Consider the following 23,424-nt stretch of genomic DNA (forward strand, 5'->3'; position numbering starts at 1 on the left):
CATTCCAACTCTCAGGGTTTATGTCTCATTGTTTGGGAAGCTTTGCTTTCTATCTCAGAGGCTACAGTAATCATAACAGGGGGCCCAAAAATTCTTGCACTGATTTGTTTTCAATTTTTAATTTTTTATTTAGAAATAATAAAATAAGACATAATATATAAAAATATGTACAATCCATGGTTTGTGCAGTACATTAGGAAGACTTCAGATACAAAAAGACAGCAAATGGGAAAATAATAACTATCACGATTGTCCAAGGCCGGGATTGTTCAATTTACTGGAACCCAGAGCTGAAACCCAACATAACTAGAAAAGGGATTCTAGTCGGGAGTGAGTGACAATGCAACACTTTTTTTTTTTTTTTTTTAAGAAAAAAAAAACAAAAACAAAACTGAACATCGCTAGACACAGAGTGAAAAACGACTCACTCTACTTCTTAGAACACACTTTTTTACCTTTATTGAGTGGCTGATCCTAAACTACGAACCGACATTTGTTTTTTTGCCAGGGTAACATGATTTGGGGAATAGAACCCACAGAATAACATTGAGGTTTGAGATGGGCGTTTATAGGGAAGAAAGGAAGGGAAGGGAAGAAATAATACATTAATAGGAGGAAAAAAAAAAAAAGGTAAAGCAAACTTTCTCCAGGAATTTGGAAATGACTACAGTGCTACAGTGACATCCTTAAAATGTCTGATTCAAGTATACTCTTAGAGGGATAGAAAACTATTCCTTTCTCAATAATCAAAATAGAATTCACTTTGCTACCTTTTATTTAAAAATAGGATAAACAGGAATCTATGCCTCTTCCCCAAAATAGAATGCCCATACAGTCATGGGCAAAAATTCTTTAAAAGGGAATCATTCCTAAATAAAATTCAATGGGGGGTTGCTTGCAACAGAGAAGAGACACAGACCTGGGGATAGGCCCCAGGTATTCACGGTGAGTCTCTTCAGTCTGCACTATGATGACAAATATCTACTAATTAAGGAGACCCAGTCAATAAGGACAAATGTTTTGAAGGTAAAATGCAGCAAAAAAAAAAAAAAAAAACCAACCTTGTGCATTATCTGTGTCTTGGCTCTTAACAACAAGAAAAATTGCCATTTAAAGCTTGTAACTGTTAAAACACTAATAACCAGAAAAAGCTTTCAAATGAACAGTCCATGCTGAAATAAATAACAGAAGAACATAGCAATACGAACCTTATAAGGCTGGTAAATATTTGCTAAAACCATGCTAACCGGTAGCATATAGGTACTAGCTCCCAGAAATGGCTGCACTGAAATTATACTTTCTATGGCAATTTTTTTTCCCTTTACAGACTTCTATTTACATTTGGCTTTAAATATGAAAATATCTGATAAACTTTATAAAATGTACACTTTAAAAACATAGCTTCTGCAAAATTTTCTCGGAAAAAAAAAAACGAAAACAAACAAACCTGTGCACCAGAAATTTTAGAATTTTTTTTTCTCTTTGTCAGAAAGAAGTTGAAAGATCTCCCTCCCCCGTTCTTGCCCCCACCCCCACCCCCTTTCAAATAGCTCAAGTCTTTTTAAGTGGCAGCACTCTGTGATGGGAAGGTGCCTTCTCTGCGGTCACCCCCCTTCTCCACTGTATCTTCATTTAATTTACCTATCACTGAATACTCTTTGGTTTGATTATTTTCCTTTGCAAAAGTATCGAAATAGCAGCAGCTGAAAGTCCTCCATCTCCTCTCACCGTCCATGGCCAAACGGTGGGCCATGGACAGAAGACTAAATTCTCTCGCCCACTCCATCCCCGTTCCTCCAATTCTCTGAACAACTTCCCAAATCTGCCTTTAAATTTGGACTTAAAGCAGCATCCACTCACTTGATAGCTCTGACTTGGTTTTAATGAAAAGAATGCCACAGTTTTCAAACCCGTCGGCTTTGAAGGCTGAGAACGGCAGAGACTGTCATGGTATTGCAGGCACCGCATTCAGATATGGCTGTTCAAGAACCAGAGACCATCACAGGCATCAGTTTACAAAATACAGGATTTTAGAACAAGCTGTTTTTTAATGGCATACAGGGACATAATACCACGAGAGAGCTGATTCGGAGACTCCAATTAAAAAGAAAAGTCAGCAGCCCCAGAATTCACAAATAAGGAACTGTCGATCTAAAGAGAGTTCCGTTATGGTGAGCTAGAGCAGAAAACAAAACAAAACAAAACAAAACAAATGTTTCTGGCAGGTCAAGCAGCCAGGCAGGAGAGGCTTCTGGAAAACCATGCGTCCCAAGAAACCTGGTCTCAGGCGCCACAGGCAAAAGGGATCAGCTCCGATTCAGGCCTGAGTGTACACCCATGAAGGGGGAAGAACCCTTTTGACCACTGTCTCCTTTACTTGTGACTGTCAGAATTTCTACGGCTCTTACTGACCCTAAAATACTGAGACATTTTCATTCCTACTCTACTGTTCAAAAAAAAAAAAAAGGCAACATTCCCCTCCATCCTGAATATTTGAGCTGATGAGGTACAGAAAATGGTTTGTCCACATCTCACTTTGGCATTCACTGCCCGCTCAGGCGCTGTAGGACTCACTCCAGACCCAGGACCGGCCTAGAGGCCAGGCGTGGCATCTTTTGGAAGATGAAGTCAAGCTGGAAATGTACTGACAATCCGGGCGAGGAATTCAGCCGCAAGGGTTTAAACCTATTGATCTTTCATGTTGGATGGCTCAGCGTGAAGGATGCCAGCTAGCGTCAACCTAGGTCTTATGGAATAAATTTTGGAATGTGCAAAAATGGAAAAAAACCAGAAGAAAAAGTCTAAGAGCACATCATCATCTCTCAACTTAGGTGTTCGCCTGGCCAGCACCACCTCCAAGGAAAGAAGAGATGTTTCTATCACGGGTGTGTGTGTGTGTGTGTTTGTATATGTGAATTTTACTTCCCCTGTCTTCTTCCTCCTATCATGTGAAAGTTACATGAAAGAACAAAAATGTAAAAGCACTACACTCACGAGACTGTGTGTGTGATGTTCTGTTTTCTGAATAAGGTGCGAAAGGAGAGGGCAGTTCAAGGTCTTGCTGAGGTTCCAAGTTAGTGTCTCTTGATGTCAAGGCAGCTGTGGGGCTTGCTTTCCTTTTTAGTGTAAGCTCCACTGTGCAAAAATGTGCATTATCTTTGGTATTTTATTCTAGGTAGTCTAACTTAAAATTTGAGATAACCCATTAACATCATGGAGGAAAAACAAAAACAAAAACCAACAACAACCCGGAGGCTACCATTTGGCTAGTGTTACATAATGCCCTTATGTAACTAGAGAGACAGAGAGACAGAGAGAGAGAGAGACAGAGAGAGAGAGAGAGAAATCAATTCTAGCAAACAAATTACTGGCCTCAAAAAAATCAGGCTCTCGTTTTGGCAGCTAATAGCCAAATACTTGCCACTTTGAAGCACATATCATGAGCTTTCAACCAAGTTCAACACTGACTTTTAAATTACACAAAAGAAAAAACTACACTGCAACAATACAATTTGTGTTCATGTAGTTAGCAGCTTTTCAAAAGTTAAGGCAGAGTCTTGCCTTTAAAACATTTAAAAATGTTATGCCATTAAAAACATTCTTGTTCCCTAAAGAGAAGCATTCTGGATAAGTCAAACACCCAACCAACCAAGGCTTGCCTGCAAGTTCAAGTTTTGTAAAAACACAAAACACAACATAAACACCCCACCCTAACTTATTCTACAACATGTATGTGCCATCATCGGGTCACGGGGAGGCATGTTTAGTGCTTTATGTTAATCTTCGAGCTTACAGTCCTTCTTTGAAGCCCTCTGTGCTAACCTCAGTCCCTCGCGGCCACTTGTCTCGACCCACCTCTTCACCAGTACCGTCGTCTGAATCACTGTTTTGGGCCTTTGACCAACAGACTGTGTTTTAAAGTAACTATTCCAGAGGCGGGTCCAGTCATATCTCTGACTCTCGCCGCAAGGGCCTGGGTTCTAGAGGTACGCTTGCCTGGTTGTGAAGGTCTATGTCCGGGGGGGTGTCCGTACTCGTGCTTTCTGGGACTCCGTTTTCACTGTCATCTTCCTCTTTGCTCGTGAGGGCCACTTCATTTTCATAGCAAAATGAGTTAGCGTTGGACAGGATGTATTTCTTTTCTGCTAAGTCCCTGGCACTGCAAAGGGGAGTGTTGGGTACCTCGTAAGTCTTGTGGAACCTCGAATAGTCCACCTTGTAGTAATGCTTCTCTTCAAAGAGAACAGGCTCATAGCGGTGGCCCCAGAGGATTTCGTTGGCCAGATACGAGCTCCGGCACTGTGTGGTCATGGCGGTGGCTTCGACCATACCTTCTAGGATCACAACAATTTCAAAGTCTGCATTGTCAATGTCCTGCTTACTCAGGTCATATAAAGGACTGTCTTCATCTATTTCGTGGACGATCGTGATTGGGGACACCAGAAATATACGGTCAATGCCACTGTCAAACCCAACGTTGATATCTATTTGATCCAGGGGGATGTACTCCCCTTCAGAAGTAATTCTGGATTTGAGGAGCTGCGCGCGCACGTGAGCCTCCACCAGGTGGCTTTTCCGAAGGTTGCCCACCCGCCACATCAAGCAGAGCTTGCCATCTCTCATGGCGATCACCGCGTTGTGACTGAAGACCAGGGTCTCGTTTCTCTTCTTGGGCTTGGCCATCTTGGCCATGACTGCTCCGATGATGAAGGCGTCGATGATGCAGCCCACGATGGACTGGAAGACCACCATGAAAACAGCGATCGGGCATTCGTCGGTGACACACCTGAAGCCGTAGCCGATGGTCGTCTGGGTCTCAATGGAGAAAAGGAAGGCGGCCGTGAAGCTGTTGACCTCGGACACACAAGCTTTGCTCTCCTTGGATGCATCCAGATCCCCATGGAGCAGAGCTATCAACCAAAACACACAGCCGAAAAATAGCCACGAGAGGACGAAGGCCAGGCAGAAGATAACCAGCATCCACCGCCAGCGAATGTCCACGCACGTGGTGAAGATGTCTGCCAGGTACCGCTGCCCCTTCTCGCCCACGTTGATGAACTGCACGTTACAGTGGCCGTCCTTCTTCACGAAGCGGCTCCGGCACTGCTGCCGGGTGTGGACCTTACTCTTCCCGTTCCCAAAGCCGTTGGCAACCGCCAGGGTGGCCAACTTCATGCCGTCTTCTTCTGAAGAGACAATGCTGTAGCGGTTGGTGCGCACACTGCCCATCGCTTCGGCTGTGGACGCCGGCGCTTCTGCTTTGGAAAACAGTCTGAGTTTTTGCAAAACCCTTTGGAGAAACAGTTTTGAATGTTCGGTGAGGACACACACACAAAAAAAAAATAAGGAGAGATGGGGGTCTCCAGGAGCCTTGAGGTTCTGTCTACCAGGGTCTGTCTCCTGACATGCGGAGTCACCTTAGCAACTCAGCTGACATCCAGAGAACACGTCCTGCAAAAACAGAGAGATCCCTCATTACAGGAGTCATTATAAAAGGGTTCTACACCCTAGGCAACGTTTCCTAGCAAGACATGGGGTCAGATGTAGATAAACAGACTCCAGGTTGACTCACTGGGTTTCTCCTTTCTTTGTATCCCCTCCCCCCCCCCGCCCCCGCAAGTATTTTCTTATTTTAACGAAGTCATCGAACACAGAAGAATTAGTTACTTGTGACAGTCTTTCAACCAAAATCACAGGTTCCCCCTTTCCCCTCTTCTTCTTTTCTTTTTTTTCCCCCAACAAATCTGGAATGTTCTCTTTTACAGATCCACCTCTGTCCTCTTTTTCTCTTCTTTTGCCTCCTCTACTTGCTCGGCTCCCGAGTGACTAAGCAAAAGGAAGACTCCCTTACTCCAAGGCTTTGTCATGAAGCTTTGTGAACTCGGACATGTCTAGAGAGCATTTCACCTTGAATGTAGAATGTTACTATTAACTGAGTAGCAGGTGCATTCTGGGAGAATACTGGAGCCTTTGATGACAGGGTTGAACTGCGAAGGCACAGACTATTCTGTTTAAAAGATAAAACTGAGCAGACAGCCCTTATAATCATCTGAAATGGATCCCACTTTCTGGAGACTGTTTGGGCTTGCTCCATCACTTCACACACTTTAGAGCAGCCACTGTGCAGAAACGCCTGATAACATCTTTGTTAGCGCAAGGGATTCTGACTTGAAGACGCAGGCTTGCTATGGGGGATACAGAGCGAGTCTGTTGCCTAGCAAGCAGAGTCCTGAAATTCTCTGGAGATGGGATTGCCATGTGTAATGACAGGCTAGGAAGTAAGCACCTTTGCACCCAAGGACCAGGTCTTTAGCGGATTGAGATAAAGCTGGAACTCATTTCATGTAAGTCCAAGTCTGTGTTTTCCCAAACAGAGACAGCTTTGTAGGAGTACATTATAAGGATCAGGCAGCTTACTTTCACTTCCAGGGCTACTGCTTGCCCTGTGTTCCTATGGAGAAGGCGCTCACCTTCACTAAATGTGAACAAACAGTAGTTTTCAGTTTTCTCCTCTTGCCCCCCCCCCCCCCCCGTAAAAACCATCGACTGACTTTCCATTTTTGCTCCAAAGAAACAATTTTTCCTTGATTAACAAAAGCCTAAGAGAAAGTCTAGGGTGTTCTGTGAATCAAAGAAAAATTTCTTAAACTGAATATAGCACAGAACTGAAAAATAAAAGCAATTCTCAACTTTTCAAACAACCAAATCTATCTCTCGTATTAAAGGGGGACAATGAACAACAGATGGGGAGGATCGGAAATGTGTTGAAGTCCTGATGCCGAGGATTCCACTTTTCCTTTCTCCCCCCAAAACCACATTCAGATTAAGCAGTTAACAGCACCAAGTTCAGCCAAGCCAACCACAAACAAAGAAAGCAAATCACCACTCTGTTTTCCTGCACCCCTTTAGAGAGAGGCAAGGTGCACTGTCTTTGAAAATGCCTTGTTACAGTCTTTTCACTTCTCCCTCTTTATCCAAGTTATTATGCAAGAATGTGCCCCAACACATTTTTCCTGAGATTAGTCATCTGTGAAAATTGCAATGTGTGTTACATTTTGGCAGCTTTTGACACCTAAATGATGCCCGATTTGAAAGTGCCTTTGAATTATTTTATAAAAAAAGAAGTTACTGTGCCTTCACAGCCTTCCACCTGCTTCAGTGTTTTGTCTGCTTCCCCATGAAGTTTGTACTTGGACAAAGGAAACAAGACTTCTGTTCCTCGGGGTTCTAGATCCTGGACATAAAAATGATTTTTTTAACAGTGATTTCAGCTTTTTTTGGCTCATATGAAATTGCCCAGCATTTCTACACAAAAACAGAGATAATAACGTGGTACTGAAGGCAGGTGCAAAGGTGTGTGGTGGGGGAGCTCATCTAAATAGCGTTTTATCCTTGAGCTCTGACTGACTTCAGAATCTTATAGTATAAGCTGACACCAAGAAATTCCCTTTTCATGATTCAAAACAATCCTTCCATCTGAGTTACCATTAGGGACCATGAGTAGACAGTCTCAAATTTCTTCTGACTTATTTCTGCACTCTTTCCAGATTAAGGCATAACAACCATATGAAATCTAAAGACTGAATTACAACTTTCCAAAAATCTTGACCCCAGGACATTAGTTTGAATTCCACAAAACACACAATACCAGCTTCCTCCGAATAGCTTTCCGCATTTAGAATCTTGAAAATAGCCTGTATTGAGCGACTATTATTGTCTTATTTCCATTGCTAATGACAGAATTTGTTCCATATGCGGAGCATCATTTAGAAATTCTACCATTCCTGCCTGGAAAGGGGAAAAAATATTTTTTGGCAAAATGGAAACTTTTGTCACTTCTAGTAGATATGCTCCAAAACAGATTTATGTGTGTATATGTGTGCACACACATTACATGTATTCAGACTTTTGTGGAGCTGATGACAGAGCAAAAATCTAGAACCTGCCAAAGTTCGATAGGGTAATTGTCTTACTCGTTCACTATGAAGAATGTCTTTCCTATTAACCTGCCCACATGCCTGAGTGGCTGCAGGCAAGCAGAAGACTTCCTTGTCTGCTCTTCTCACACTGAAAATCACCAATTCCTGAGCATCTGGCAAAAGAAAAAAAAAAAGCCCTTTAATTTGGAATAGGGCTTTCATGCAACTTCATTTTAGGATAGAGTCAAAGTAATTTTTTGAGAAACATCTGATTAAGAATAGATGAAAACATCAAGTGATTTGACTCCCTGATGGGTACGACTCTGGAGAATTCGTATCTGAATTGGTGAGCTGTGTGTGCATTCCCTCTTGTCAGCCAAAATATTTCAGGGCCTGGTCTAAATGTAATAGATACAAATAATCATTTTTACCCACAGTATAACCAATGAGGTAGAAAGTATTTCTGGGAAATGGAGAGGCTACATGTAGTGCTGTTCATGTTAAGACTATTTATAGGCTGAGCCAAAATTAAGCATAAGCAATGGAAAAAAATAGTTCAGCTTCCATCTCAAGGTGGATGTTAAAGGCAAGAGAGCTGCAGAGAAACACAAGGTCCAGGAGACAGCACGGTGCAAATGAATGAATCCGGATCATTTGTATCATAAAGGAAAGAACCCTGCTATGGATTATAAGAGAGCAGAAACATGTAATCAAGAAGAGTAAATGAGAATAAATGGGTCTCCTAATATGGTAGCAGCATATAGTGAAAAAAAAAAAAGTTTGTAAGTACGAAAAGGAAATAAGGAGAGGAGAAGAAAGTGCGCCGGGCTGAAGGAGAGGTCTGCTAATGAGTGTTTAGAGCAGCTATTCCCCAGCTGACGCCATATAGACGAGCCTGAGTGTGCTCTGGGCACATGTTGCTATGAGAGCGCAAATGCTAGCGAAGTAACCTCTTAGAAGCGCAGTAAACAGAAGGGAGGGGGAGGGGCCGAGGGGGAGGGGAGAGGGATGCCCGCTTATCTCTGTGAGCTCTACCAGGTTCCTATTCAGTAATGCATGTAGCATCACTTAGCACGTGTAAACGCTGGAAAATACACCTCTTTGGTAAACAAAACTATACAGTAAAAGAAAAAAGCCTGAAACAGCCGGTCTGTTCAGGTAAACAGCGTGGTCAATCGTTCACACTACTCGAAAGTCATACAAGGACGCTACAGCCAACCAGAGAGTCTAGAGCCGGAAAGTCTGAAGGAAGTAGAAATACCGTGTTATTTTTTAATGTCAAATTCAATAGAGTTCGGTACAGATATTCCTAATGGATATCAATAACGTAAAAGAAAGTGCCCCCCCCCCCCAAGAGAGAGGGGGAGGAGCTGAAAGCGAAGTGAAATGACCTTGACCCCAACTCTCACGCTTCCCACCATCCTTAAACATCTCTTACTCCTGAGCATGGCGATTTTTCCGGGTAATGGCAAATATAAATAAAACACTTGGGGGCCGGGGCAGAAGTGAGCAGGAAGAAGCTAGCAAGTGTACAGGTAATATACAGGAGACATATAACAGTGGTTAGCCAGAGGAAGTCTGGCAGCCTACCGAGTATGAATATGGAAAGAAAAGAAGTGGTACAAAGCAATATTCATTTTTTTTGCATAGCCAAAACACGTTTACAATAATGCCTTATTTCTTAATAGGTAAATTCAGAGTTTATGAAAATCCCCAGGATTCACAGCCTTATCCTAGTTATGATCCTACTGATAGGATTACCCAGACGCAGGCAATAAACTGCCCATTTCCTATCTCGGTTTTTTTTTCAATTGTCATGATGAGTCTATGTTTTATGATGCAATCTTTTGCAGAATCAGGTCGTTTTGACCACTGTGCTTCCCTGAAACCACACTGCCTTTAATTTCGGTATTAACACTATTATTACTAAGAAAAACAAGTTGCTTAGGGGAGAGTGACAGATGATGTAAAAGTTTTGCGGTCTTCAGGCTCAAAGCCAACCCGAGCTCCCGCTCTCTTCCCCAGGAAAGCAACTCTGAGACGCTCGCTCGGTTTGGAACTGGAAGCTACACTTGAAGCAATGACAAAGGGGGGGGGGGGGAAGGAGAGACGCCAAGGATCAGGACTAGTACCGAGTGCCAAGATTTGCCAAGATTTGAGACCAGTACTCCAGACGCACCCCCCATCCCGCCCCCGCCCCTTTTTTTCCCTTAGAGTGAGAATCGAACACAGGCTCCCTCGCCCTTGTCTCCAAACGCTGTATCTTGCTACAGCTGGTGCACTGGAAGTTATGAGCACAAACAGATGCTGCAGAGAAATCTGTTTCTATTGCTCAACTGTTCCAAGCATGTCTCAGTATTTTTAGCTCTGGGGATGTTCTGGTGCGCACACAAACTCTATAGGCATGATCTGGGACTCCGGAGCGTGGGTGAGCGCTACAACAGCGTGACAGCTGGGCACCTCTGGAGCAGCCGGGCAGGGTAGGGTCGGGGACGGCAGCCCGAGTCCACTCCCCAGGATACACAGGCAACAAGAGAAAAGGAGGGAAGAAAATACACAGCAGCCCTTACCTGTTGCTGGCGCAGGAGCATGGGGACATGGAGTGGAAGTGGGGGGTTACAGAGGCATGTAAGATCCAGTAGTTTGTGAAAGCGAGTGAGCCAAAGCAAACCAGAATTCCCAAGACCCAGCTTGCCGGCGCCGGGGAAGGCTGCGCGCTGGCTAGGGCTCCAGTGCGCTCTGCAATATCCTGGGCTCTTTTGAGGCCGTCCGGGAGATACCGCCTGGCCCCGCCCCGGCCGCTGCCGACCAATCGCAGCGCGCCTGACCGCGCGGCCGGCCCCGGGAACCTCGGCGGGGAGGGGAGGATGCTACACCCCGGCCTGCGGCGCAGCCAGCGAGGAGAACCTGCCGCCGCTTCCTTCCCCTCCGCCCTCCGAGCCCGGTCTGGGAGTCCGGCGGGGCCGGGGAGGAGGAAGTTGCGCCCCAGCTGGGACAGCAGCAGGTGGGAAGCTCCGCGGCCGGGCTTTTGCGGCTGCCTAATTGCAGCCTGGCCTTTGGGCAAAGCTTCCTACCCCTTTCCGAGCCCCACACTTCCCTTTTTCTGTCCTCCGTGGCGGCTGTGCCATGCGTGTATCCCAAGGGGCTTGCGGGATGCCTGTGTCCGGGCGAAACGCTGGCAGCGGTGGAGGCTTCCACCTCAGCCGGGGCGCCTCTTCCTCTCCCCTTCCCTCCCACCCAAGAGCCCCCACGTCCCTCACAACTCCCGCGGAACCAGCGGTGCGCGGAGGAGCCGCGAATTCAGTGGGGAAAGGGACCGCGACCGGCGCGCAGAACCCAGCTGGATTTAGACGCGCGCAAGTGTTGCAACTGCCTAACCGCTTGGCTCTTCCTTCTCCCGACTGCTGGTGAATTACTTACAAGCGCCTAGACTGCTCTGGAGGGTGAACGACTCGTTCCCTCTCGCAGTGTCCGCCCTCAGTTTCTTTTTCCACCAGCGCCCGGCACGCTCTGCTGATCTAAAATCAGAGCAATTAAAGAGTAATGAATTCCCTGGAACGGCAACTCCTACAGGCACTCAGCTCTGCCCTCGCACCAGCGCCTCCCAGCCCTCATTCCCAGCAACCAGGCAAGAGCATGTAGACCCTTTCAAAAGCTATGTCAACGTCAGTGTTAACCGGTTCGGATCCTCGAACTTTACAGATTAAACCGCGCGCGCGCGTGTGTGTGCGTGTGTGTGTATGTGTGTGTAAATTGGGGTGGTGCATAAATCTGAGTACTTTGGTGTCATAGTGAAGCTTTGCTCTCAAAGGACACAGTATATTTAGGTGTCTCTTCCTTAACACTCAGTTTGAAATCCCTGTGTGTGTTGCATGTTTATTACTTCAAGCGATCGAACGTGTCTTCCGTGCAGTTTATTTAAGCCTCTAAAAGGCCTCCTAGAGACGCCAAACTCCTTCAACAAACTCGCTGGCGTTCTGAGCGGCAGAGCCCGGGGGATTGCTGTGTATGGGCGAGGTGAAACTGAACAAGGAAAGGGTCTGCACCGGTACCCACCTCCTAGCCTCATACCCGCACATGGCCCCTAGGAGGTGCTGGTGAAATGCGCTACGGTTTTGCAGATGGCTCTTAATCCTGCGTTATGCCGCTTGCCCCAGCACAGAGCAAAGATACTGAAATTAAAAGGGTAAGGAACAGGCTGTGCACGCGGCGTGACTCTGATAGCCAAATACTTGCTTGATACAGTGTGCAAGCCCTGTTACCCACCATCTTGCCTTTTCAAGCCCTCTCTGTGCGAATCAGGCTTCACACCAGGGAGGTCTAATTTAGCATATTAAACCAAGTGTTATTGGTAGGCAGTTTGGATTAACGCTGCAAAATAGATGGATACATAGGAAGCCAGGCTGTAGCCTAAATCTCAAAGAGCCTGGAGACGGAGAAGCTGATTCATCTGAAGGGCAAGAGGCTGAGGAATAGTTCATGGGGCTGCAATAAGCTTCTTCTGAAATGTGTTTCCTCATGGACTTCTTCTAAGAAACAGGAGCGGTCTAATTAATCCTTTAAGGAGTATTAAACCTCAGTGAAAAGAGGAAAGTAATTATTTATATATGTTCTCTTAATTATGATTCATTCTGTGCATCTGGAGATGGCTAAGAATTTTCCAAACCCCCTGAATGCACAGAGACAACACTTTTATTTCCAGGTAATGAGCTCTTTTGGAAAACCAGTCACCCAGAAGGCAACGCCATTTCTCCGGAATTAGGGTTGAACTTGTTTTGCGTTAATATGCTACTCCAAATAAATGGAAGGCACCGCAGGCCAAGAGTTTCACGTAATAGGAAAAACCTTTAAAGAAATGAATGCAATGTTAATAAGATTATGGTTGTTTGTATAAGCTTATTTATGGGAGGGGGCAAATAAATAATGTATCCTGGTCTTTCTCATCATCACTTTCCCCTCCCATGGAATGATATGCAGCAAGGCTTATTTACTGAAGTAGAAAATTAAAGAAAAGTTGATTATTTTAATGAATAAAAATTTTACCTTATCTTAATAAGGAAGCATGAAGGATTAAATTTTGTCAGCAACTGAAACTTTGTTAAGTGCATGAGAGCAGTGATTAACTTGATTGCTTTACCTTATTAGGGAAAAAAATATAAATGTGCCTTTTAATTAGTGAGTGACTTTTCACTATATCCCTATTAAGAAAATTCTAGTGTTCCAAAACAGTCAGCGTTTGGGTAAATATACTTTTTATAGCAATACGTGATACAGATTTCTCTAGTCAGAGTATATCTTTTTTGGCTGGATCGGTCCTTATTTAGCAAAAATCCCCATTAGTTTTGGACACCAGTGCAGTTGGGTGTTGGGATCCATCTGTGAATTAAATTTTTCCAAGGAAGTGACAATTATGCTCTTACTGATTCCTTCCACGGTAACCACCTATCATATTAAAGCCAAATATTAGTCACAGTCTAGATCTGCAGTCAGATTATGAATGATCGTGTGACACAGAAGGAGATTGTTCCACTGGGAACATAAATCTTTCCTTGGCACTTATGCTAAGACCACCAGCAATCAGATATATTCTCAGACTTCCATTAACCATGTAGGCTGTCCAATTTCACAGTGATAAGAGATGAGAAGCTCCTGTCATCTGCATCTGCTAGGCAGAAAGAGCCACTTACTAATCTTCACAGTGATAATAGTAGTACATAATAAAGAAAGAAATGTTATATTGAATTTAAATGCAGACAGGATGAGTTTATAGCCTGCTGCTATGAGGACAAGGCACCTACTAGGGAATTTTAAGCCACAGAATGTTATCTTACCCATTGGAAAACTCCTTTGGCAGTTTCACTTACTGCACTGGCAAGATTTAATCTTTGTATTAAATTCAATAAAGTTACTGGTTGAGTAGCTGCTTTGTACCTGACCTATGTACAAGGTGATCTGGGAGACACAGAGCCCTAGAAGGAAGAGTGCCTTCTTTCTAAGAAGTCACAATCTCTAATGGAGAAGACAGACCATGCACATGTGAAATCAAATGGCCAAATGACAAGATAAGGCAGCCTATGATTTAAGTTTTAAAATGGATTGTGGGAAAAAGAAAAATCTGATGAGTTTCTGAGAAGTAGAGTGAAATGGAATAGAATTTATGGTGAAGTCTTTATAATGAAAGACTTAATATCTATGACATAATAGCATGTGTAGCTGTGTTAAGGATGCTGAGAGCAAGCCAGAGGACAGGATCAGCCCCCTCGCTAGTTTGTATCCTAAATGTCCATTATGCCTCCAGCTCTGTCTACATATGTGTAATCATGTGTATAAATTATAAGCTGCTTCTAAGAACGGCAGGTCCTTCCTGCAAGCCACTGCCTGCACAGACAGCTTCCTCTAAAGCTGCGGGAAGCAGTTGTGGTTTATTCCAGCCTTATTTGCCATTTGTCACCGCTGCAACACACAGTGATGAGATGCCTGATTTATCTGGCATTCCTGGGAAGGCAGCATATCACATAACGGCTTTTCTAAATAATTGAAATTTGTTTGATTTGGAATTATTTTCTGTTACATGCTATATGCATCCTCAAACTCTAACTGGTTGTCTCTGTAGCACTTTGTCAATATTTCTAGTATAGCACATTTTGTTCCTCTCGTGTTTTTACAAATATGGTTTTCTCTAAGCCTGTTTCCACCTACCAATGGGGAGCTTTTCAAAGTTCTCTGCCATGTTTTTTTAATCTTTATATTCTCATTTTCTTGCACATGACTGAGTAAATAAATCAATCTCAGTAAATGTCACTTGAATGATGAAATGAATGAAAGTAACAATATGTTTGAATATAACATCTCTTTTGAATCATGACTCAGGAATGACTCATTACAATAAACATAAGCTATTTCATTTTTACCTGCAATAGAGAAGGCTTATCAGGATACAAGAAGAATAGTGTCTTCTACATCAAATGACCTAAGACTAAGCTTATTTAAGTCTTTCTGCATATTTTTCCTTCTTCTCCATCAAGGAGCCTTCACCTGTCATTTTTGCTTCTGCAAATGTGCCTTGAATCTATCAGGCTGTCACCATGCTCTGCCTAATTTGTTGATTCTAATGGGCACTGGCCTGAGAAATCACATAACCGAGGTTGTTTAACAATACATGCAAAGCAAAAGTAAATATGATCTAAAGGGTTTAAAGTAGATGTATATTTTTGCCATAGTATGAGTGTAGGCTAAATTTGGAGTTACTTTGTTTTGGTTAGTTTCCTTTTTGGATAAAAAAGCTTCAAGATATGGACTTATGATATCTAGTTTAGCTTCTCAGAGCATTTAAACACAAAGATCTTGTATTTGCTGTGTTATGAATAGTTCAGAAAGTGTTCTGGATAAGTAAGACACTGTGTTTGCAAATAAGCATATGTGTATACTTTTCTGTACAAAAAACTCGTGCACTCATTTACTGAGAAATCATTTGAATGCTTATTATGTCCTTTTGTATGGTCTTTATTTCCATCAAATATGTTAAAACCAACAACAGGGAGTTCCCACTGTGACTCAATGGTAACGAATCTGACTTGTGTCCATGAGGATGTGTGTTCAATCCCTGGCCTCACTCAGTGGGTTAAGGATCTGGCATTGCCAGGAGCTAAGGTGTAGGTCACAGGCAGGGCTCAGATCTGGCGTTGCTCTTGCTGTGTCATAGGCTGGCAGCTGTAGCTCCAATTCGACCCCTAGCCTGGGAACTTCCATATGCCATGGGGCAGCCCTAAAAAAAAATAAAAAATAAAACCAACAAGAGTAAGTGAGATTGCTCTTTAAGAAGCTAACACTTCCGGAGCAGCTGAGTTATTGTTTAGCCACTTATTCTCTGTCATGCTCTGGAAGTCTTCATTTATCTCATCTGGGTGAGACATTTACACTCCAAAAATACCCTATTCATCTTAGGGCCAGACCCCACATGACTGCATTCTTAACACAGAGATTGTGGTGTTTCATTTGTGTTATCTGTGGCATGTTAACTTTCTCAAAGGTAACAAGCCTATAGCTTAGGTTCATTCTCTTTTTACATGGATGGTGGTTCCTTCTGTCAGATAGCCCTGCCAGGAGATGCCTACAACTTGGCTTTTTCCAGAACTGACAATAACAGCAACAAAACAAACAATTTCAGACAATCAATGCTAGTCGCTATTGACGACATTTAAGGAATTTGCCACAAGCTACAAAGAAAGTGCAAAATGTATTTTGAGTAATTTCAATAATACTGTACTGGTACTTTTGAAAGAAAGGGTACCTACATAATTGAATATCTAGGCTTGGGGATATGGACTTTAACAGTTTATGTATGTGGGGTTTTTTTTTGTTTGTTTTTTTTTTTGGTCTTTTTAGGGCTGTACCCTCAGCATATGGAGGTTCCCAGGCCAGGAGTCTAATCAGAGCTACAGTTGCCGGCCTATGCCACAGCCACAGGGATGCAGAATCTGAGCCACATCTGCCACCTACACCACAGCTCATGGCCACACCAGATCCTTAACCCACTGAGTGAGGCCAGGGATCAAACCCTCATCCTCATGGATGCTAGTTGGGTTCATTAACCACTGAGCCACATTGGAAACTCCTGTATGTGGTTTTTTAGGTGTAAAGTATATTTAGGTCTTTTTTTTTTTAATTGTGAAAATAATATATGCTCATTGTGAGAAATATACAAGATAAAGATGAAAATTATAGAATAATGTGGGAAAACATAAAAAAGAAAATAAATCCATATTCCCACCACTATAAATGCTTTAGTATATCTCTTCTCTTTTCCCTTTATTTCTGTTTTTTATCTTTATATATTTTTTATAATTTTAAATGTGTCATACTTTTTGAAAAATGAGTATCATACTTTTTATATTTAAGCATTTGTCATGCAATTAAAAATCATTTGAAACCATGTGTTTTAATGTTTGCATATATTTTATTTCCATCATATATGAAGCATGCTTTAATTAATCATCACCTATACATATACTTTTATATTCATGTTTGTTTTATACTTACAAGGATACATTAACTGTCCTTGTAGATTAATGTTTATCTTCACCTCTATTTTCTTAGAAAAGGGTTCCAAATGTGCAATTACTAGGTCAAAGGGTATGATCTCTTAAAACTTTTTCTGAAATTGTAGTTCTTTCAAATTAAATCCCTATGCATTGAATTTCAAGGATATTCTAAATTATGACCTTGACAACAGGGCTCGCATTGGACAGTGGGGAGAGTCTGGACTTTTGGTCAGCCTGATATGATTTGCAACACTGATCTAGCTCACTGTGAAAGAGTCTTATAGGAATTAGAAATAATACATGTGAAATGCCCAACCCGCAGAGATCATTTTTTAGACACTTTCCCCTCCCACCCGTGTTACTGCTACCAGGGATGATGAAAATGACCAGAGCAGTAAATAAAATAACTTAGTTGGAGGGATAAGACACTTTGTTAAGACCTTAACATAATATGTCTTTAAATAACATAATAGTCTATTGCAGTGCCTGATTAAGTGCTAAAATTGTAAACAAAGAGGCATTCAGGAATACACTATAGCTGTATCTGGAAGTAGAAGTTGGTATTAGATAAGAAAGTAAAATGTACTTTCCAGGTGATAGTCAGGACTTGAATACATTCACGAATAAAGGGATGTTAGAATTGAACATGAAATTGGGGCCAGATTTTTGACCCTGAAGACAAGCATGAGTTGACGCTTTAGTCTTTAGACAAGGAGGGAGTTACAGATGAGTGAGTTGAAAGATAAGAGATGTAAGCAGAACTGTCAGAACATTAATCTGACTGTCATTTCTTCCTTCATTGCTTTTGGCTACAGCCCTATCACGTGATTTTTTTTTTTTTTTTGGTTCTTTTTTTTTTTTTTTTTTTTTTTAGCTTCCCAAGTCCTTGGTTTAATTTACCAAGAAAGAGAGATACAGAAATTATGTTCCAAGAGAGATCCTCATGTGAGTGGAAGGAAGCTGCAGATATGGCTTCTAAGCCTGCTGACTTCAAAGCCAGTGTTTCTTCCTCCCCTTGCTGCAGAATACAACTTTTCATAGCTGCTCAGTCAAATCTGGAAATCCTAGAATAGGACATATATTTTTCATAGACACTTAGTAATGCCCCCAAAAGTTATTCCTACCCTGACTATAGTATGTAAAGTTTGGCCTTTTTCTCTTTACATGGAACCTAAATTCTCAATGGCTCAGTTTTCATGCTTCTCTGTGGCAGAATTTCTCCCATTTTAAAAATAAATTTGATGACTCTCTGAGGATTTGATCAAATCCTCCTTCACTGATGAGTTTCTGTACTGTGGGCATATAACCTCAAGTTACAATTTAATTACAAGTTTCTGAAAAATTTATATTTTGATATTCAAAGTCCTTGTGTATAAGTTGCAAATAAATAAAACCTGTATTACAACTATGCAAAAGTAAAATGCTTGTATACTACTATGGCCAATAATATTGATGGCAAACAATAACAGAACAAATAACATTAATAGCATTATATGATTATTTAAAGAAAATCCATATTAGATCACTACGCATTTTATAGGTGCTTATTAAGGTATTTTAACGTACTAATTAGGGTCAAATCCAGCTGTTTTTTCCCCTGCGTGTACCTTTGAGCTCCATCCAGTCCATTTCAAATGTTAAAGAAATTCAAATGAATTATCATTTTAGATAATAGCCTTTTAGAAAATAGAGTTTATGGTTAGCAACAGATAAACTCTGGCTTTATAACACAGACTTAAATTCTGTCACCCAGTGTTTCACCTTCTGATCTTCTTATCACCAAAGAAGATCTCGTTTCATAACCTGTATTTGTACCAAAATCTATTCTTTTATACGTTTGCATAACCGAGCCACCACGTTTTAGCCAGGCAGGAACTGACATTATAAATAATGCTTTTTTTGTAACCTGATTGTCATTTCCCTGCATATAAACTGAAATACGTGAAGACTCACACTCTACCTGTTAAGTCAATTTGGGGAAAACAAATCAATTAGGAGGAGCTTTCCTGTTTATTGAGATTAAACCTCTTATATCTGTTAACATATTCAATAGTGCTTCCAAAAAAAATCCTTGAAAAATAATGATATATTTCCAACTCGGGCAAGGGTCAAACTTCAAAGTAATTGCTCTTCATGCCTATGCCTATAATTTTTATATAAAAAATGTAGGGCCTCCCCAGTACAAGATTAAGAAAAGGAACAAATATGCTTCTTTTAAATTAATTAGCAGAAAACACACATAGAATTCTATCAATTGATCTAAATAAAGATGACACCTCTGAAAACCTCATGAGAGGTTGAGAACAGCTAAATTTTGACTTGTAGTTGCTTCCTTCTGACAGGAGACCTGTAGTCAGCATGGAGTCTCCATGTCTCAGTAACCTGCTTTCATGATTCTGATTTCACGGTGTTCAGAGTTCAATTATATCTTATAATGTGCAATTTTTAAAAAATCATCTACTCACCCATTGCACCCGTATTTCTTATGCACTGAAATATGAAAAATTCAAAGTAGAGAGTGGCAAATCTCTCAGTATTTTCCAACAGTAGAATAATCTATAAATCTCTGAGGCTCAACCGCTTTCCTATTTCCGCAAAGCACTAGCTAAGTATATAAGTACATAGCATAGGCAGTTTCCTTAGAATAGAAGACAATGAAAATGTTATTTGCATTTTCTTGCGGAAGTGATCTGGACATCTACCTAGTCAAAGCATCATTTAGCACAAAAGACTTAGTCACCAGTGCCCCTATCCATAGTTTCAAAATCCAGGCAGTATAATGGAAATTTATGCAAGGCTCTTTAATCCCGGGCTCAAAATGAATCTGTGCTCGTCCGTAAGTGAATTAAGCACAGAAATTAGTTTACCCCTCTCTATGTTCTATCTTCTTTCCTCGTGCTTTGCTTGTCTTGGTTCATTTTTTTTTCCTCCATGGTCCGTACATTATTTCAAATCCTAGAAAAAAAAGAGAGGGTTTGGGACCCAAACATAGCCAATAATCAAGGCAGAGTGCCCAGAATTATAGGACTATCATAATTTAGTATTTGGTTCCTCTCTGGAAATGCAGTTCAGCATCTGCACGATTGCAGCTCCACAGACACCCTTGAAAAAGCATTAACCTCTCAAAACAACATGCTAGAAAAGCACCACGCACACTTGGTAATCTAAAACACCAGCCCATATCCTGCAAGTGCACTCAGAAAAAAAAAAAAAAAATTTTTAAGTATCTCTCCGTTAGAGACAGCATCTTCTGTGAATTGACTTATAGGCCATGACATTAAAAAACAAGAAAAAGAAAAAAGAAAAGTCAAGAAAAAAAGAACCCTAGGCATTGAGAGATGCCCTGTTTCTTCTCTTATGTCCAGAGCCTGCTTCTGTGTCTCCAGCCAGAGGCAGCCTGACCTGCAGCCCATTTCAAGCCACATAGGAACTGGTGTCTCTCCTAGGAAAGACCTCACCCCTAACTCCACTGAGGACCCCCGCAGATCAAGAATATTTTTTCTCACAGGACTGATTTTGAGCGGATCTGGGAGTTCAGGCTCGAAGTGAATTTCCTAATTTCCTTTCTGTGCAAATACCAAGGCATTTATTTCTCTTACGTAATTTCCAGAGAGTCGGTTACATGACTTCTATTCTGTTGGGCTACTGAGGGACCTTACCGTCAAACACTCACCCTGGGTGAGAATGGACCACGGACTGATCTATGACTGCAAAGGAACTTAACAATTCCTGGAAGGAAAAGGGTTAAGTGCCAGTAACAACAGTATAAATTTACACATGACCTAGTGTGATTACACTTTTATTCTCTTCCTTGCAAGGAACAATAAGGGCAACCTCTGTAACTAATGCTGCTAGTCTAAAACCTTCTCCCCGAAGGACGTGTTTTCACCCCCTGCAGATGACCTCAACAACCTTCTGGTCAGAAAGGCTCTCCAGACAGAGGGATGTACTTGCTGGTGATTTTTCCTTCCAAAGGCTCGCAAAGGTTCATGACGTCATGGGAAAATCATCTCAGCTATTGGGCTGAAGGGAGCAGCCTTATGCGATTGGTTTGTGCTGGTTGGATTCTGGCTGACAAGTGCTAGAATTATAAGCGCCCCAATCTTAACTTGCTAGGAAGGAAGATGGCTTGAATAGCCAGAGGACTTGGCTTCAGAAAGAATTATGGGCAGATAAAAGCCACTGCAGTGGCTTAAGTTCAAAAAAAACCTGGCTCTGAGAATAACACCTTTCATCAGGCACCACGCGCTGCCTTCTTTCTTCAAACTATCTGAAGAGCATGATCTAACAAGGGAAAAGTAGTTGGGAGAAAAATAGCGGACCTCAATTTGTTTCCCTTACAGATGTGAGCAAATGCTCCCAAGAGTGAATGAGAAAGGTGCCTGTCTTTTCTGTCCCGAGCCTGTGTAGAGGTGGTGTCTCTGGATGAGCAAGCCTAGGGCTGCAGACTGAGCTTTCAGCGGGAGGATTTCCTTGGCCTTCTGGAAAATGGGAGGAACTGGGTTGCAGCTTCTTTTTCTGCCAACTCAGATCGCTTAACCACCCAGCAGCCCCCTTTCCTTTTCTCCTTATCCTTTCTCCTCTAGGAATTTTCCATCAGCTGTGAGCAAGGTCATCTGTAATCACACTAATGGAAGAAGGTGCTCTTTTGCCCTTGACTGTAGATGCGTCTGGGTGGTCTGTGTTCACCTGTCGAGCCCACTAGTGCTAGAGGGGCAGCCACTGCTCTGGGAAGGCCCTGCCAAGGCTGCCCTCTTCTAGTCCCCCTTTTCCTCCTCCTTCCTTGCTCTCTGCACCTAAATTCCTCAAGGAAAACCTCTCCGTTTCCTGGCCACTGAGCTCAAATATCCAGATCTGCAGATATCTAGAAGGGCTAGTCTTGAGGACTTTTGAACGCTATTAATTCAAAATAGTATTCGAGGAGTTCCTGCTATAGCTCAGCGGTAACAAACCCGACTAGTATCCATGACAATGCGGGTTTGATCCCTGGCCTTGTTCAGTGGGTTAAGGATCCGGCATTGTTGGCATTGTTGTGAGCTGTGGTGTAAGTCGCAGATGGGGCTGGGATCCTGAGTAGTGGCGGCTGTGGAATAGTCTGGCAGCTGCAGCTACGATTGGACCCCTAGTCTGGGAACTTCCATAAGCCTCAGATACAGCCCTAAAAAAGACAGTATTCAGCCCTAAAAAAAAGATAGTATTCAGTACTGATGTACTGATGTACTGAAGTACTGATGAAGAACTGAATTAAAATGGAAAAAGCTAGCAGCCCAGGAAAAAATAAAGAAATATTTGGAGATAACGCCATTGGAAGCTTTTTCTTTTCAAATCAATTCTTCAAAAGCTTCTTTGCATGGAGGAACTTCCCTGGCACCAGATAGGGCCAACTCTGAAATGAGTTCTCCCAAGCATATCCTGCCTTTGTTCATGAAAAATAATATAAAATTGAACATTTTTGATGGGAAAGTATCTACATCAGGAAAATGACCCAAAGTAGAGAAACAGACTTTGTAAGGGACTATCCTTATATGAAAAGAGCCATAGGAAATGAAATCTTTTTCTGAAACCCAGCTTTTTCTAAGACTTTGAATCAAGGGTGTCAGACTTTCCATGGTCATAGAACAGGCATCTGCAACCTATAGCCCACAGACCAGATCTGGCTCCTTATCTATGCAACATATCAGCTAAGAATTTTTTATGTATGTATGTATGTACGTATTTTTGTCTTTTTAGGGCTGCACCCACAGCATATGGAAGTTCCCAGGCTAGGGGCTGAATCAGAGCTGCAGCTGCCAGCCTACACCACAGCCACAGCAAGGCCAGATCCAAGTTGCATCTGAGACCTATACCACAGCTTGCGACAGTACTGGATCCTTAACCCACAGAGCGAGGCCTGGCATTGAACCTGCGTTCTCATGGATACTAGTTGGGTTCTTAGCCCTCTGAACCACAATAGGAATTCCTGTTTTTATATCTTAACTGATAGGAAAAAATCAAAAGCTGAAAATATTTTACAATATTTGAATTTTATAACATTTGAATTTTTGGACTTATAAATAAGAGGGCCATTTGCTTTCATGGTGTTGCTGATTGTTTTCATGTTCCACTGCAGAGTTGAGTGGATAAGACAGAGACCATATGGGGCCCACGAAACCTAAAATATTTAGTTTTTGGCCCTTTACAGTAAAAGGTCTGCTGACTGCTGGCCCAGGTCAATGCTATGGAGCCTAAGGCCAAGCTGAGTCAAAAGGATGTGAATGCTCCTGTATCTCTGATTCTAGTTAGGCTGAAAACATTTAATTGAAAGATTCATTTAACTGGTGGGACCTCCTTGTCAAAGTAGAGATAAAACACTCATAGATTTATTTTAGGATTAACTATATGATGATTGTAAAATATGCATTCAAAAAATACATATTCTGGTCAAGCTCATTTTTGTTGATATATTTTGATCAAATTCACTTACA

General features: G+C 42.1%; 3 protein-coding genes across 10 annotated transcripts in view; 1 reads left to right on the top strand and 2 right to left on the bottom strand.

The window, feature by feature from the left end:
* Positions 1 to 103: 103 nt before the first annotated feature.
* Positions 104 to 23,118, bottom strand: KCNJ2 (potassium inwardly rectifying channel subfamily J member 2). 6 transcript variants are annotated; one of them, XM_084982932.1, is made up of 3 exons: positions 19,828 to 23,118; positions 11,340 to 11,437; positions 104 to 5,451 (listed from the first exon to the last, which is right to left on the bottom strand). In XM_084982932.1, the coding sequence occupies exon 3, from the start codon at positions 5,227 to 5,229 to the stop codon at positions 3,946 to 3,948; it is 1,284 nt and encodes a 427-aa protein (XP_084839058.1). In that variant the 5' UTR covers positions 5,230 to 5,451; positions 11,340 to 11,437; positions 19,828 to 23,118; the 3' UTR covers positions 104 to 3,945.
* Positions 9,385 to 16,851, top strand: LOC110255979 (uncharacterized). The gene is made up of 3 exons (XM_084983164.1): positions 9,385 to 9,454; positions 10,285 to 10,399; positions 10,576 to 16,851. The coding sequence occupies exons 1-3, from the start codon at positions 9,385 to 9,387 to the stop codon at positions 11,267 to 11,269; spliced, it is 879 nt and encodes a 292-aa protein (XP_084839290.1). The 3' UTR covers positions 11,270 to 16,851.
* KCNJ16 (potassium inwardly rectifying channel subfamily J member 16) overlaps positions 18,152 to 23,424 on the bottom strand; it is a 499,644-nt gene continuing 494,371 nt past the window's right edge. For 2 of the 3 annotated variants that reach the window (XR_014820848.1, XM_084983839.1), the window contains one exon: positions 18,152 to 19,915. The gene's annotated coding sequence lies outside the window, so the exon portion shown is untranslated. The remainder of the gene's footprint in view (positions 19,916 to 23,424) is intronic. The other variant, XM_084983838.1, reaches the window with a different exon arrangement.

The sequence above is a fragment of the Sus scrofa genome, chromosome 12, assembly GCF_054392235.1.
Source record: "Sus scrofa isolate SSC_HxYL_T2T_F1_AM1 chromosome 12, Sscrofa_HxYL_maternal_Yorkshire_Landrace_v2.0, whole genome shotgun sequence".
Taxonomy (NCBI): domain Eukaryota; kingdom Metazoa; phylum Chordata; class Mammalia; order Artiodactyla; family Suidae; genus Sus; species Sus scrofa.

Coding starts and splice junctions, on each gene's coding strand:
- LOC110255979 (XM_084983164.1), top strand. CDS start 9,385: ATGGCAAATATAAATAAAACACTTGGGGGCCGGGGCAGAAGTGAGCAG. Junction 9,455..10,284: donor AGAAGCTAGCAAGTGTACAG/GTAATATACAGG, acceptor CAGTATTTTTAG/CTCTGGGGATGTTCTGGTGC. Junction 10,400..10,575: donor CTCTGGAGCAGCCGGGCAGG/GTAGGGTCGGGG, acceptor TGTGAAAGCGAG/TGAGCCAAAGCAAACCAGAA.
- KCNJ2 (XM_084982932.1), bottom strand. CDS start 5,229: ATGGGCAGTGTGCGCACCAACCGCTACAGCATTGTCTCTTCAGAAGAA.